At 38.8% G+C, this 16,770-nt stretch overlaps 1 protein-coding gene across 1 annotated transcript; it reads right to left on the minus strand.

The window, feature by feature from the left end:
* Positions 1-450: 450 nt before the first annotated feature.
* On the minus strand, positions 451-11,974 carry LOC121629536. The gene is made up of 4 exons (XM_041969164.1): positions 11,947-11,974; positions 2,924-3,517; positions 2,720-2,830; positions 451-1,562 (listed from the first exon to the last, which is right to left on the minus strand). The coding sequence occupies exons 1-4, from the start codon at positions 11,958-11,960 to the stop codon at positions 989-991; spliced, it is 1,293 nt and encodes a 430-aa protein (XP_041825098.1). The 5' UTR covers positions 11,961-11,974; the 3' UTR covers positions 451-988.
* Positions 11,975-16,770: the final 4,796 nt, after the last annotated feature.

Here is a 16,770-nt window from a genome sequence, read left to right on the forward strand (position 1 = left end):
GTGCAGCTCTGGCTCTGAGGAACTGCGATACTTTAGTCTCACTGCCTCTGGACAGACTGATGCTGTCTTTACAAATAAAGAAAACATCCACGCCGAGGAAGAGAGCATTGGCAACAATGAAACCAGCTCGGGCTCCCTTAGTGAGAGCAAGAGGTCCTTTGGCTGCTGCCTGGCCGATATCTGGGATATCTGAGGCCACCCTGGGTACATTACGCAATGCTCCTCGTTCCTGAGCCACAACTTTACCTGCACTTGCGATGACCTCTTCATTTTCAGTGTTGGGCACGTTACTTTGAAAAAGTAATTAGTTACAGTTACTAGTTACTTCTCCCAAAAAGTAACTGAGTTAGTAACTGAGTTACTCCACTATAAAAATAACTAGTTACCAGGGAAAGTAACTATTTCATTACTTTTTTAAAGTTTAAAAATGTCAAAGAAGTTTGATTTTTTTCAGAACAGGTTTCACAGGCCAGGTGCATAGAGTAGTACAGCAAAGACTGGTACCTGAACAGAGGTTTTAATATTTATTGCACCTCAAAAGACCACAACTGGTACAACTGTACTTCAAGAATTTTCTTCATCATTTCCACCTCGAAAACGCCGTCTTTCCCTGAGACTCCGGACTCGCCATCTCTGATTTTTTGTGTGTGTGCTTCTATGTGCTGGGTTTGTGTGTAAACATCCGCCCACCTGGTGTCTCTGATTGGCTTATAAAATTTTCCTCCAATCATCATTACTTAATCGCTTACCCCTGTTTTCACTACAGGGGAAAACACACACACATTTGGAGCTCCTGTGTCTGTGAGCCAAGCTAGCGTTAAACCAAGTGGGACGACCACTTCGTAGCTTCACTCAGTAACTTGTAGTAACGGCATTTTGGTAATGGTAACGGCGTTGTAACGATAGAAAAAGTAATTAATTAGATTACTCGTTACTAAAAAAGGCAACGGCGTTAGTAACGGCGTTTATTTTAACTCCGTTATTCCCATCACTGTTCATTTTTTAACAGCTTTGTAGCAGAACGCAGATCAATCAGGGAATCAATACCTTTTCCAGCAGCACCAAGTTTAGAGGCAACTTTGCCGACTCCCACTGCCACATCTATCTTACTTGGCTCCACATTAGCTGCTGGTTGCTTTGTCACCTCATCTAGACATTTCTGGAGACTTTCCACGTCCTCCATGAAGCTTTTAAAGACTTCCTTGGCTTTCTTTTTTTGTGTATAATTAACTCCGACCTCTGTGGAGGTGGTGACGATGTTGTTGACTCCGCTTGTGACTCCCAGCACTACACCAGCCATCATCAGACCCAGAGACACTCCTGCTGTAACAGGAATTAATGCCAAACCAACAATGGAGAACACACCTCCTATTGCCCCCACTGAGCTGCCTGCTACACTGGAGATTTTTGCTCCTTTATTCATCTTGTCCAGCTGAACAGCATTTTCCTCCATCCCTTTTAGAAACTCTAACATCCTGGGCTTTCGCTCATTGAACTCCTTGATGAATTCATGACATGATTTTTCCTTGAACAAAAACACCATCCGGAAGTTTGGATCCATCCTGATGAAACAGATTAGATTTAGAAATTACAGGTGAGCGGAGAGGAAATGTAGAAAAAAGTGACACCAACAATTCATTTTGAAATTTTACACGGACAACTCAAAATCTACAATACAATAATACACTTAAACAGGCCAGAACACTCCACTTCTTAAACCTCATCACAGATAACAAAAACAAACCCAAATTATATATATATATATATGTATATATATATATATATATATATATATATATGGTTAGTTAAATTTCGATGCTATTACACTGTGAAAAAACTGAAAACTTGCTAAAACTTGCATTTGTTATTATATGTATATTTAAAATTATTTTTATGTAATTTTATCTGTGCAGCACTTTGGGTACCTCCTGGTATGTGAAAGTGCTATTTAAATAAAGATTTATTTGAATTGATTTGAAAACATTACTTTATTCTTTAGCATTTTTAGCCATGTATTAAGAGTCATTGTGGAAGGTCTAGAGGGCCTTCATCTCCGGAGCTGCAGGTTGCAGACCCCTGATTTATCCTGTGTTTATCCTGCTCAGGGATATTTTCTAGTAATAGCTGTGCTTGAATGTACAATATTAATGTCTTTGTCTATTTATTTGATTTAGTTATACACTAAAATTTATTTATTTTCAAAAATGTTGCTCTTTGGAGCAATTATTGTTTTGTGATTAAAATTGGATTAATTGAGATTCATTATTTACCTTAATTCTAATTAGTTTTTTTTTTTTTTTTTTTTTTTTTATGGAATCCCACCTCTAATATTCTGTATATGTACATTCCTGATAGGTTGAATGATCTTTTGTTTTTATCAAATGTAAGAAATACTTATCATAGTTTATCAGTTCTATGTAAAGGTCGAAGTAGCTTTGGTTGTGCTGCCTCAGTGTCCTGCTCATCAGGATGTGCACAGCTCTATAGGCTGTCAGGGGTCTTGGGAGATGAAAGTGCTGTGGTGGTTGGAGGAGATGTGGTGGAGCAACAGATCAACATATTTACAAAAAAGGTGTAGTTTTACTCCTGGAGGTAATGGCAATGACAGTTTTGTTTTTTAATCTAAAAACACAGACAATCTAGTTTAGGTTTACAACACTATTCTATATATCTAATTGTAATTTTTTATTTACAGCATAAAAACATGAGCAAAACTTACCTGATTTCATTCAGTTGATTAATGTGATCGACCATTGTGTGTACTTCATGTTCAGATAAACTGGCATTAAGGTCGACTACAGTCATGGTCAGACAAAAATCACTGATGCGGCTGTAAAAGACACAATTACACTTTTATTCTAGTGTTACATTTAAAATGTGTTTATAAAGAATAAAATGTTTTACTTACTAAATATAATTTTACCTTTTCTTCATCTCCTCACAAATGGTCTCGGTGGTCTGCATGTATCTGTCCAGCTGGTAAACCAACACCTCCACATTCTGGAGTTTGGGAAGGAAGAAAACTTTTGCATCTCTTTTAAACTCCAGGAGGAGAGGACAGATTAGTCGTGCAGCTTTTATGGCAGCCTGAACATGACTGAGTTTGATCTTTCTAGGCAGGTGTAACAGCTGGTTCTCAGCGAATACATGCAGTGAGGTGACAGCTAGCTTCTCCACGGCATCCAGGAAGACATGGAGCTTCTCCAGACCTTCCAGTGTGTCTTTCAACACTTCAGCCAGCTCCTTCTCCAGCTCTGCACCCTTGCTGTCTGCAGACTTCTGAGTGAACTTGCTCTTCATATAGTTCCAGAAGGCCTTACCTTTTTTCTCTGACTGCTTAACATGGCTGAAAGTTAGGTCAATTTTGTCAGCTCTGTCTTTGATGTCCTTCATTCTGTCTACCTCTGTCTCCCTCCGTTCCATCCATTCAGAAAGGTTTTCACAGAATTCTCTGACTGCTTTCATGTCAGTAAAGGTATCTGAGGTGTAGTGGCACAAGGTCTTTTTTAATTCCTGTCTGTAGGAGAAAATAAACAAAAAAACAAACTCTCAGGCTGTTTTTTAACATTGAAAAAAATATATGTAAAGAAAATGAAAAATGGTCAACACTGAAAATTGCTCTACACTAACTAAAACAACAAAGATGCAGAATAGGTAAACATTTGAATAAATGTAATTGCGTGTGAACTTTTTAGTCACTGTAGATCATAGAAAAACATGTAAACAAACAGATGTGTGGCCTGCCTCAACAAGCTGGAGAGCTAATTATTGAATATTACATACCTGTTTCTTCAAACAGTGGATGAAAATTAAATTTTGAATATTGTTAAAAAAAACAAGAATAGTTTACTGACTGTAATGATATTGATATGTTATTGGTAAAAATGGTAATCTAGGGCATTTCTAAACCATTAACACACATCTTTAATTCATTATTTCAAAATGGTCAATTTCCGAATAAGATGAAAACACCTAAAGTCATCTCCCTGTTCAAGGCTGGCGACAAACACAGTTTCAACTATACACCTGTCTCCTTACTACCACAATTTTCAAAAATACTGGAAAAATGTCCGGTTTGCTGCTCTGCTGCAGCGCTGCAATCAAGCTCATCTACTCCACCGGCCCTGATTGCTCATTCTCCGCACCTGCTCCCCACCCTACTTAAACACACTCCAGTCTCTGCTTCCCTGCCAGATGGTCATCTGATCTGGTCTTGTTCTTGAGTTTCATTGTATTTGCAGACCTCTTGTTTTTGACCTGATCACCCCCCCCAATATCTGCCTTTTGTGTATGACCATTGCCTGACCATTTTTGGATATTGGATTCATGCATTAATGTCTGGAGTTCTTGCAGATTCTGGCAACACACAGTCAGCCCAGATCATCCTGCCATTTTCCACCGGACAGCTCCAACTTCTCTCTACCACTCCTCCTGCTTTAATAAACCATACTCTGTTCAAACCTTAAAATCTGTGTGAGGCTCAACAACAGATTGGATCCACTTGCAGAGAATCATAATGGGTTTCAGTCAAAGAGAACATCACTGGTTACAATGGAGTCAATTGCATGCTATAGAATGCAAGCAACATGATGTTGGGGTATTTATTTAAAAAAAAGGCTTTTGACGCAATTAACTATGAAATAATAATAAAAAAACTGGAAAGATATGGTATCACAGGAATAGTGCTGGACTGGATACAAAGCTATTTAAGTGGGAGTTTGTGAAACTGGGTGACTGTGCTTCCCCTGTGTTTGGATATGGCTTGTGGTGTCCCCCAGGGGTCAGTGTTGGGCCCAAAAACATTTAATTCCGTACAATAATGATATATATGAAATGACTGAGGTATTGCATTTTGTGTTATTTGCTGATGACATAAATATCTTCTGTTCTGGGGACAATTTACAAAAATTACAGGACATCACAACAGAAATTAAACTAACAAAATGGTTTAACAGAAATAGTTTATTAAATCTGAGAAAAACCATGAAATAAAATTTTTGGGAGTAAATATAAATGACAAACTTAAACTTAGCTAGTGTTATTTTCTATGCTCTGTTGTGTTGGGGAAGCAGCATTTATGTAGATGACAAAAACGGGATTAACAAGTTGATTTAAAAAAAGCTGGGGCTGTGATTGGCATCACCCCTGACCCTCTGGACCTCACCCTGGCAAAAAGAGCTGGGTCCAAATTGAAAACAATTTTATTCCTTGAAAACCATCCTCTACGTGATGTTTTTAATCGTCTCAAAAGCTCTTTTAGTGACCGTCTTACTATGCCTCAGTGTTCTGCTGAACGCTTCAGAAGGTCTTTTGTTCCTGTAGCCGTCAGATTTTTAATGACCACCTGTAGTTTATTTTTTTTTTGTATATTTACATATTTAAAGGTCTATTTTATGTTTTTGTCATTGTCTATGTATGAGATGTGTGGTGGCAAAGAAATTTCCCCTTTTAGGGGATGAATAAAGCTTATCTTAAATCACAAAAAAAACATATACAAATTATAGTCTCAACAAGTATTGCAATAAAACACTAATCAAAGAAGGTTCTGTATCAAAAATCACTCTGCACTCTTTTATGTGCCCTAGTCTCACCATATTTACAATACTGTGCTAAGGTTTGGGGCAACAACTACAAAACATCACTATGGCTGCTGACCATTATTTAAAAAAACAAAACAATAAACAAACAAACAAAAAGACAATTCATAACCCTGGCTATCAGGAAAACACAAACTCATTATTCCTACTGACAAAAATAGTTTGCAAACATTGTGAAATATCGAACTGTCCAAATAATGTTCAAGGCAACAGAATATTCACCATTTTTATTATTAAATAATTTCAGGAAGAAAATTAACTTTAATATTCCCTTAATCCGTTCAGCCAGGAGACGTTTCTGTGTTTCCATCAGTGGATTGAGACTATGGAACAGGTTCGCCGTGAAGCTGAAGCAGTGTGTCCAAACATATAACAGTTTAAAATGAGGTACAAAGACATTATTCTTCAGAGATATTGGGATGAGGGAGATGTTGGGTAGCACGAAGTCTTATGAGAATTTTTGTTGTGTTTATTTCTATTTATACTGGTTACTTTTTTGCTGTTTTATATGTGCAAGTGTGTACATACTGTATGTGAAAGTGTATGTTACATTAGGTATTTGTTTTTGTTTTTTTGGGTATGTGCATGTATATATGTGTACATAGGTGTATATGTATACAGCTAAACATTAAGGCTGTCAAATAATTAAATTTTTTTTAACAGTTTTCAAATGTATAACAAATTTCAAATCATTACAAAATTACAGCGCGAGAGTTTTTATAAGCTTAAAATTTGCCCGTTTTTACTGTATTGTATCAATAGAATGAGCTAATGCTACAAATATTTTTTTTTTTTTTTGACGTCAGATGTCCAAGTGTCAGTAAATGCAGCATGTAATGTGCTTCTATGTTTTAAATCATCTCTACCATCTAGATCATAATTCAGAATTCATATATCTCACCAACCGTCTCCGTGGTGATACTATCATAAAACCAGCAGATGTGACGACTGAAGTTAAACAACATTGATGAAGAAACTCTGATAAAACTGATGATCTGAATAAAAACAGGTTACTCCTTTTATCATTGAAGTGTGTTTGTTTTAAAAGTCCTACAGCAGCATCACCCAATGTAAACAACTGTTGATAGACTGTGTGTTTTCCTGTCATGTTTGTTGTTCCTGAGAATTAAAATGTGTCCATCAAAGATCCAGGGTCGGGCTCTCCCTTAGAGATAGGGTGAGAAGCTCGACAATCTGGGAAAAGCTCAGAGTAGTCGCTGCTCCTCTGCATTGAGGGGAGTCAGATGAGGCAGCTCAGGCATTTGGTCAGGATCCCTCCTAGACATCTCCCTGGTGAGCCATTTCAGCCAAACAAGTATGACTACATGCCATTCACACCTCAATTATTTTGAGTTATTGTTTGCATCAGAAAGATCAGTCATCAGTTTCTCAGTTCCTTAAAAGGTTTATTTAGTACATTTACTTCCGTTCCATTTGCCCAAAGTGTTGAACGATAAAAGAACTACACAGTGAAACAATAAAATCAGTGTTTTTTTAAAAAAAAAAAAAAAAAAAAAAAAAAAAAAAAAAAAACCCACACACCACTACATGAGACTGGAATAAAAAGTAAAAACAAATGTCAAGCTCACCTATGTTCGAAAGCCAGTGCAAAGAAGTGGGTCTTAAGGACCTAAAACCAGAAACAGACTGCACCGCTGTAAAAGCAACTGAAAAAGCTCTGTCACCCTGGATTTGAGTCAAGACGGGACCTTCAGAAGGAGCTAGGTAGAAGATCAGTGCCGTGGCTGGAGTGTGATGGTGAAGCAGCTCTGACAAATACAATGGCACCATACATATTAAAAACAATAAAACTTTGTACTGAGTCCTAAAACCTAACGGAAAGCCAATGCAAAGGAGCAAGCACAGAGTTAATGTGATCATGTCGTCTCCTCCCTGTAAACAGAGCAGCTGCAATCACTGCAAAGATGATTTATCAAGGCCATAATACAGGGAGATGCAGTAATCCAAGCAAAATTGAGCAGATTAGTTAAAACATTGTTTATTGTAAACACAAAAGATATTACAGCATGGACAAATGACATTTCAGCTCATGTATCAGACAGTGGCAAAGTTTGCTCTTACTGGTGAACTACATTTTGCCTAAACGTGTGACCCTACATCAAATTACAATTAATTATGAGTATATACAAACCATTACTGACAGGTAATTAAAAATACTTTATTATACCGTTAATAAGGACTATGCTTCCTTGCATTGATGGACCATATAATAATTACATAAGCCAACAATTTTTGCATTGGCAAATCATTTCAAGTCAAACCACTAAACTCTTTAATTCTGGCACTAAGAAAAGAGAAAATATGTCTTTGCATTTTGTCATTTGCGCAATAAAAGAAAGTCTTTTTAAAAAAAAAAAAAAAAAAAAAAAAAAAAAAAAAAGAGATAAAATGGTAGTAATAGTCAAACTTGAAACAATGGGAAAAAAAAACACTTATTCTAGCAGTACATATCTAAAAGAAAAGTGTGAGATGATTCAGTCATATTTATTTACACAAATCCTTTTATAGAATTAATTTTAGTCACTGAAAAATTTATTCTACTACATTCAATTCACCATGCAGCTGAACTATTAATCCCCCCCCCCCCCCCCCGAGACCATAATGACAGTGACATTTGGAGCCATCCAGCAATGATCTTTTGATTAGAAAGGTTGTTTTCGCCACATAAAAGTTTATTTTTAAAAATCGATGCTGCTCTTCACAGTTCCCAGAACCAGGTTAAGAGGTGATGGAGCTTTTTCTGTTGCTGCTCTCAAATTATGGAACAGTCTGCTTTTTATTATTAGCTATGTACAGAGCAGTCACCATTATCAAAACACACCTTTTCTTACTGGCTTTTCCTCCATCTTCATTTGGCTTTTTAATGTGTTTGTTTCTATATGTAATTACTAGGGATGGGACGATACACTTAAACTCACGATACAATGCATCTCGATATGGCAGGGTCACGAAACGATACATAACGATACGATATGAAAAGAGAAAAAAATAAAAAATATTATTGTGTAATTACAACTTATTTATTTTTGTTTCAGTTGCACACAGAAAGCACACAGCCTTACATGCCAAACAAAAACAAGAACACTCCCTTTGTGCAGCTCTTACCCTAGGTTAAGCTCTCTCACCTTCTCTTAAGTCATGGCCCTGGCCTAGCACTGGTTCTTCTTCAGAAAAACTAACATATCAACATGTTCTGGTGTAATCAGTGATCTTTGAGCAGACACAATGTCTCCTGCTGTAGAAAAGACACGCTCGCTGGGCACTGACGTAGCAGGAATGCAAAGGTAGGCTTTGGCAAAAGGGGCAAGTATGGGGTAAGCATATGCATTCACTTTCCACCACTCAAGTGGACTACTGTTAAGTGGGATAGGAATCCCATTTCTGTAGGAGAGTATCTCCATTTCAATCCCTCTGCTGGACTGCACTGCCTCAACAGTGGTGTAGGAGCTCCCAAGGAGATCTTCTAGCGCTGTCTTCTTTGGTGGGGGAGGCTGGATCACGTCCTGCATCTGCCTTTCTCGTTCTACTGGCTCTTCCTGGCTCTGCTCTGCTCCCTGTGCTGCCTCAGCCATGACAAAGACCCGCTCTGCTGCAGACCCTGATGTTGAAGCACTGGCCCTAGTTTTTTCATCAGTGTCACTGGTCTTAAAAAAAAAAGACAAAAGAAAAAGAAAAAAAAAGAGAAAAACTAGCTCAAACATTTCTTTCAATCCCTCACTCCTCTTTCTTACAGACACACTCTCTCTCTCCATCTCTCTCACTCCGTCACAGACACGCCCCGCCCCCTCTCGCTTTCACTGTAACTACTAATTAATTTATATTAATTATATATGAGAAATAAGTTTTCAGGCTGTAGCTTACACATATACAGTTACACACGCACAACACAGCTCCATTTTTTTCAAAAAAGGTTAGTCTACCTTGTTGCGTTGCACATGAAGTCCTGAAGCTTTTTCCCGTATCCTCGCATAGACGGACTCACGTTGTTCATCATTCAGGTGGGAGAGGCTTCGGAATCGTGGGTCAAGCGCTGCGCACTCCTGCAACATGTCATTACAGTCCCCAGAGTAACGGCCCGTGATGTCAAGTAGGATGGCGCTTTTCATGCTGGCGATGGTCTGTGTGTCATTTTCATCTGGTGACATGCTTTGCTCGATCATGTGCTTAAGTGGCATTATAAGTGAAACAGTGGGCTCTTTTTCATCACAAAGAACTGTTGTGGCGGTCTTCAGTGGCTTAAGCAGTTTTACTATGTCTTCTACATCGGATATATCAGCGTTATCCAGAGTGTCGATTTCTCTCGCATTCCTTCGGATTTCTGCGCAGCTCAGCGCTGCTGAGACAGCTGCTTGTTGCTCCAGGTAGCGCGCGAGCATTTCGTACGTGCTATTCCACCTGGTCTGGACATCGGTGATGAGCTTGTGCCGAGGCAGGTCCAACTGGGTTTGCTTGTTGGTCAGGACGGCGGTGGCCGTGGTGCTCTTGTGAAAGAACGTAGTTACCCTTCGCACACGGCCAAGAAGTCGCGCGACGCGGGATACAGCCAAGCCTCGCTTACTTGCCAGATTTATAACGTGCGCCAAGCACTTGATGTGAGGATGGAGACCGCTCTCTCTTACAGCGATGTCCATGTTGCTCGCGTTATCTGTGACACAAGCAATGGTCCTTTGGGGCCTTGTTAGCTCCCACTCTGTCAGTGCATTTCTCAACACGTGAGCTATGTTAACACCAGTATGACTTTCACTTAGTTCACGAGTTTGCAACACAAAGCTTTTACTCTCCCATTTCTCATTGATGACATGTGCCGTGATGGTGATATAGCTCTGCGTTGCACGCGAAGTCCAGCCGTCGGTGGTCAGGGCAACACAGTCTGCATTTTTGAGACACTCTTTCACGCTCCATTTGATTTCATTGTAAATTTCCGGGATTACCTTCTCTGAAAAATGTCCTCGGCATGGCATCTTAAACTTGGGCTCCAGCACATTGAACATTTGGATGAATTTTCTGTTCTCTACAATGTTAAATGGAGCCATATAGTCCGCTATAAACTCGCCAATAAGCCTGGTTATCTGTTTCGCACGCGGACTTGATGGGGGTAGAATTGGTGTCAGTGCTTGCTTCATGGTCAGCTGTCCCTTTGGTAGGCTCGTTTTCTCCGGGGCCGTCTTCACATTTTTATGGTGACGTTGAAGGTGGTGGTTCATGTTTGTTGTGTTGGAGGTGGTGTACGGAATGACAGCATAGCATAGCTTACACACAGTCTTAGTCTTGTCAGTTACTCTGTTGCTGTCTTTGTCTTTTTTAATGAGAAAGCCAAAATACTGCCAGACATATGACCTGTATCCAGGCGGAGCGTCCTCAATTTCGACCTCATCCGACATCTTTCGGCTGTTTGGGGGCAAGGTAGTTGGTGGTGCTAACGTCCGTTAGCTCGTTTAGCCTACAGCGTTGTTGCAGCACGCGCCGTGACCGACTGACGTGATAACGCACTGACTGCACCATTCACGGATTTTTTTTTTTTTTTTTCATTTAGTTTTCTCCTGCTTGACCCGCAGAGAGTGCTGCCAGCCTGCCACCATAAACTACACGCACATTTACACTGAATTATATACTACAAAAATCATGTGGCAGTGCCATCTGGCCTTTATTTCACGATCCATTTTTTTTAAACTCGATGCATTACGTCACGCTTTGTATCGCGATATTTCGTCCAACGATATTTCGTCCCATCCCTAGTAATTACACTATATCCGTTTTACTAGTTTGTTTAATTTTATTTAATTATTTTTAGTTTATTATTGACTTAGGGTTTTGATTTTGTTAGTCTTGTACATCACTTGATCATCAACTGAAGTTGTATTTTAAATGTGCTTTACAAATAAATTTGATGTGACTTTAAGATTGACAGCTTAATTAATTTTGCTCGTAAAAATTTGTTTTATGCAAACTACAAACTGTATACCCAAAGAGCAACTGCTGGCTGAAGTATTTTAAGGCAGTGCCTCTAACACAGCAGCATGAGCATGAACTGTCACACTAGTGTGATTAAATAAGCAGGTTAAAAAAATAACAGAAACAAAAAAGTAAAGGATATGTTCTTTTTAGCCTTTAATGAAATCAAATGGTAGAATGTGATAATATTAGACCGCTATGTGTACCAAAATAACCACATTTCATATATATAGTGCTCATCATACGTTACCAGCATTACTAACATTATAATGAAATTAAAAAAAAGTAGCAAAATGGAAATATTTGTTTTATGTTGATACTTAAATACTAGTCTTTGTTTGGATAAACCCAGTATGATCAGCTGTGTATTGCTTACCTTTTCTCAATCATCTTGATGCCTTCAGTGGCTTTTCCTGGCTTCAGGTATAAGCTGTAATAAGAAAATAGCAATGCAATGGGACTTGCAAGTATTTAATCACTGACTAGTAAAGATTGCAAGTTGAGGAACTTAAGACTAGCAGGTCTTTAGGTGTGGTCTGATTCAAAACAGACCACACCTTACTTATGAATAAAAGTTTTAAAAGGAGGAATTTAAAAAAAAAAAAAAAAAAAAAGTTTGCTCTAATTTCTATAAGTAAAATGGAAGGCAATGCATTCCATCTTTTTAAATCAAATTCAATTAAAGAAATCCCTCTGTTACACATAGACTCCAGGGAGACAAGGGCACGTTAACAAGGGTTTATTCAATGAATAGTACACAGAAGATAAACATACTGGTACTGGTACTGGAGGAGGTAGTAGGGTTGAGGAATCCGGGAATGGAGAGGGAGTGAGTCCATAAGGTGTGTGGTTTGAGGTCCAACAAGGAGTAACTGAGATGGTGGAGTATATAAGGACTGGAGAGTCAATGGGGAACAGGTGTGACAGGTTGGGTTAACGCTGATGAGTGGATCAGGAACTGGTGTGAAGAATCAGGGGAGTGCTGGAGGAGTGGCTGAGTGACTGTAACACCCTCACAATAGTGTCAAGCCAGATTATATTTTTATTATGTTAAGAGATGGGGGGAGGGGGTTACTTTGGGTATAAATGCATTTGTGTGTCTGTGAGTGAGAAAGAATAAGTGTGTTTCTTTAATTGCTGTTTTATGTTTTATTTGCAAACATAGTTTTTGTGTGCATTTTATTATGTGAAGCATTTTTGCTACTTATATATGAAAAGTGAATTATAAATAAAAATTGATTTAATTTCAGAATCAGAAAAGAAATTGTGTAAAGCTGAACTTTGATTTAATTTGATTTAAAGAGATGGGGGGCTTTGTCTCCCCTTCTACTTTTAGAAAGTAGGAACCCCAAATAAACTTGCAGTCTGATATTGTTTATTAAGAGTTTTATTTTAATTATTTTAATTTAATTCTCATTAGAGCCCTCACAGCAGAGTTTCAGCTGAGATAGAGGTTCTTTTAAAGCAGTTTTTGGACAGCCTGATAAGAAGAAATGCAATAGTCCAATCTTGAAGAAACAATTGTGTGAATTAACTTTCCACATTAGTCATACAGGATTTTCCTTTTTTTTTTTTTTTTTTTTTTTTTTTGTTTTAATGAAAAACAAAATATTTGTCTTATAGTATCAATGCTTCCAGCTTGATGTAGTATATGTGCCCTTACGTTGTAACTTTTTGTATAAAATTGTACGTTTGTATGTTGTTTAGCTACGAGATGTGATTTCTTTTACTTTCACTTGCATGCTGTTAATACTACTTGATTCCCAAATTTCCCTGAGGGCTCTCTGAAGGGATTAATAAAGTATTTCTATTCTATTCTATTATATAATGCTGACAGTTTTACTCTTGTGGAGCTGGTTGATCTTGCATAATTGCCAGTTTCAGCTGAAGATACATTATTTTCCTTTAAGGAAATTGTCTGTAACACACATCCCTTTTAAAGGTTATCCTTTTCTTTTTACAAGTAAATACATAGCTGTTATGCAAAAAAATGGATTTGTTAATTTGCAGTAAATGCTTTCTTGTCACGTATTAATGCATGCATGCAAAACAGGAACACTTTAAAAATAAATCTGTCTGAGCCTTGCATGTGCATAGCTACACTTAGATGGGAATTGGTTGTTAAAGTGGGCTGCCAAAATTTTTAGGGTAAATAAAGTTCAAGTTCAAGTTCAAGTTTATTTATATAGCACATTTTCTGCAACAGCAGTTGCCCAAATTGCTGAACAACAGACAGAAACACTCCACAGTTAAAATAAACACTACACAATAAAACAATAAAAACCAATAAAAATAAAAACAGAAATAAAAATTGATAAAAGATAAAATCTATAAAATAATAAAAACAACAAAACTAGAATTAAAAACTAGAATAAAATTAAATAATAAAACACGCAAATGTCAAGCTCAGTTTTGTTCAAATGCCAGTGCAAAGAAGTAGGTTTTGAGTAAAGACTTAAAACCAGCGACAGACTGAGCCGCTCTAATGTGAAGGGGAAGTCTGTTCCACAGCTTAGGAGCGGCAACAGAGAAGCTCTGTCGCCCCTGGATTTAAGTCTGGCACTTGGGACCTTCAGTAGGAGCTGTGAGGAGGACCTCAACGTCCTTGCTGGAGCATGCTGGTGTAGCAACTCTGACAAGTACGAGGGAGCCAAACCATTTAAAGCTTTAAAAACAATTAATAAAATCTTGTACTGGGTCCTAAACATAATAGGAAGCCAATGCAAAGAGGCGAGCACAGGGGTGATGTGATCACGTCGTCGTGTCCCTGTAAGCAACCGAGCAGCAGCATTTTGGGCAAGCTGCAGTCGATGTAGAGATGACTGGTCAATGCCGTAATATAGGGAGTTGCAGTAATCAATACGGGACATAATGAGCAGGTGAATAACTTTTTCTAAGTCATACTTGGGCAGGTAGGGCTTTAACTTGCTGAGCATCCTCAGATGGAAAAACACACTTTTGACTACAGAGTTAACCTGCCGGTGGAAGTTGAAGAAGTTGTCAATAATAACACCCAGATTTTTGGCATGGGTTCGACAAAATGAAGTAAGTGGACCGAGAGCGCTAACTGCACCATTTAGAAGTTCTGAATTTCCAAAAACAACAATATCAGTTTTGTCCTTATTTAAGTGGAGGAAATTTAAATCCATCCATGCTTTTAGCTCATACAAGCAGCTGAGAAGGTTAGTCAGAGAAATCCCCCTGTGGTTTTAAGGGGATGTAGATCTGAACATCATCAGCAAAGCAATGGTACGCAATATTGTGCTTCTGAAAAATAGATCCCAAGGGCAGCATATACAGGGAAAAAAGCAGTGGACCCAAAATGGACCCCTGTGGGACCCCATAACTGAGAGGGGCAGCAACTGAGGCAAACTCCTCAAGCTGAACACAAAACGACCGGTCTGACAAGTAAGACTGGAACCAGCGCAGGGCAGTTCCTCTAATACCGACACACTGCTCTAAGCGGGTCAGGAGGATTTGGTGGTCCACTGTGTCAAAGGCTGCAGTCAGGTCTAAGAGAATCAAAACCGCAGGACTTCCAGAGTCAGTAACTAAAAACAGGTCATTAAAAACTCTTAAAAGTGCAGTTTCAGTACTGTGGAGAGACTTAAAACATGACTGAAATTTTTCTATAACTTTACTAAAATCTAAGTGAGCCTGTAATTGAATGCACACTATTTTTTCTAAAACTTTTGATAAAAAGGGTAATTTGGAAATCGGCCTGTAGTTAGTCAGAACTGAGGGATCTAAGTTAGGTTTCTTTAAAAGAGGCTGCACAAGAGCATGCTTAAAAGCAGCAGGAACACAGCCTGAAAACAGGCTGGAATTAATTAAGGACAAAATGACAGGGCCGATGGAGCTAAAAGTACTTTTAATTAGCGCAGGGTGACAGCTATCGAGGGGGCAAAAAGAAGATTTCAAGTGAAAGACTACATCCGAGAGTTCAGAAAGTGACACCTGCTCAAACTGCTCAAAAACAGATGAGCACTCTGACAAGACAGCAGGATCTAACCCAGAGGGAGGGGATAAAGACCTGATAGCAGCAATCTTGCCTGTAAAAAAACGTAGAAATTTGTCGTACAATGAACGTGAAGGTCTACACAAGAGGACTTAGAAGGATTGATGAGACGATTTAAAGTGCTAAAAAGAACCCGGGGATTGTGGCTGTTACTTGCCACCAGGTTAGAAATGTAGCGCGTTTTAGCAGATTTTACAGCAGACTGATAATTGGAGAGACAGTCCTTCAATAAACCCAAAGAGACCTGGAGTCTATCCCTTTTCCAACGTCTCTCTGCACGCCTGCACAAACGCCTGAGAGCGCGGATGGAATCATCCAACCACGGTTCTGGTGCAGGTTTAGAGCGCCTAGTCACAAATGGCGCAATAGCGTCCAATATACCCGTGCATGTGCAGTTGAATAAATCAGCAAAACCATCGGCATTAATAGTACAGCAATTAATCAGACTAGGGAGGACAGAATCATGTACAGCAGCATAAAAGCGTGACTCAGTCAGAGAATTAAACAGCCGCCGGCATCGCACTGGGGCACGCGGTTTAAATGGAGAAGGCGGCAGTGATATGGAGAATAACACAGGCAGATGATCAGAGATACGTGTATCGCATATTTCTGTGATATTAACATTTAAGTCATGAGAGAGCGCAAGATCTAACGTATGTCCCTTCTCATGAGTAGGGCCAGAGACATGTTGTATGAGATTAAAAGAGTCAATAGTTTGTAGGAAGTTTCTAACCAAAGGTTTAGAATCACAGCAAACATGGATATTAAAATCCCCGATAATTAAGAAACGCTCAAAATTTAGAGCAATTCCAGCCACAAAGTCTGAGAAGTCTTTGATAAAATCCTTATTAATTTTTGGCGGACGGTAGATCAAAGCACATAAAACAGGAGTTCTGAGCTCGATTACAAGAACCTGTAGTTCAAAACTAGAGTAGGGGCTTGATGAGGGTCTCCGACAGCACTAGCAGGACCTCCACACAGAAGCCAGCCCACCACCTTTACCAGTCAACCGGGGAGAGCTGGAAAAACAGCAGTCGGGTGGAAGAAGTTCAGAAAAGGCAACTGACTCACCATCATGAAGCCAAGTTTCTGTTATAAACATAAAATCCAATTTCTGGGATTCAAAGAAGTCTTTGAGCAGGAAAGTTTTGTTTGCCAGCGATCTGGCATTGACAAGTGCCA

This window comes from Melanotaenia boesemani, chromosome 2, assembly GCF_017639745.1.
Source record: "Melanotaenia boesemani isolate fMelBoe1 chromosome 2, fMelBoe1.pri, whole genome shotgun sequence".
Lineage (NCBI taxonomy): Eukaryota > Metazoa > Chordata > Actinopteri > Atheriniformes > Melanotaeniidae > Melanotaenia > Melanotaenia boesemani.

Bases quoted from the DNA above. Each gene is read 5' to 3' on its own strand.
- LOC121629536 (XM_041969164.1), bottom strand. The intron at 2,831-2,923 runs GTAAAATTATAT...TGTCTTTTACAG, and splicing joins TGTGAGGAGATGAAGAAAAG to CCGCATCAGTGATTTTTGTC. The intron at 1,563-2,719 runs GTAAGTTTTGCT...CTGTTTCATCAG, and splicing joins AATCAACTGAATGAAATCAG to GATGGATCCAAACTTCCGGA.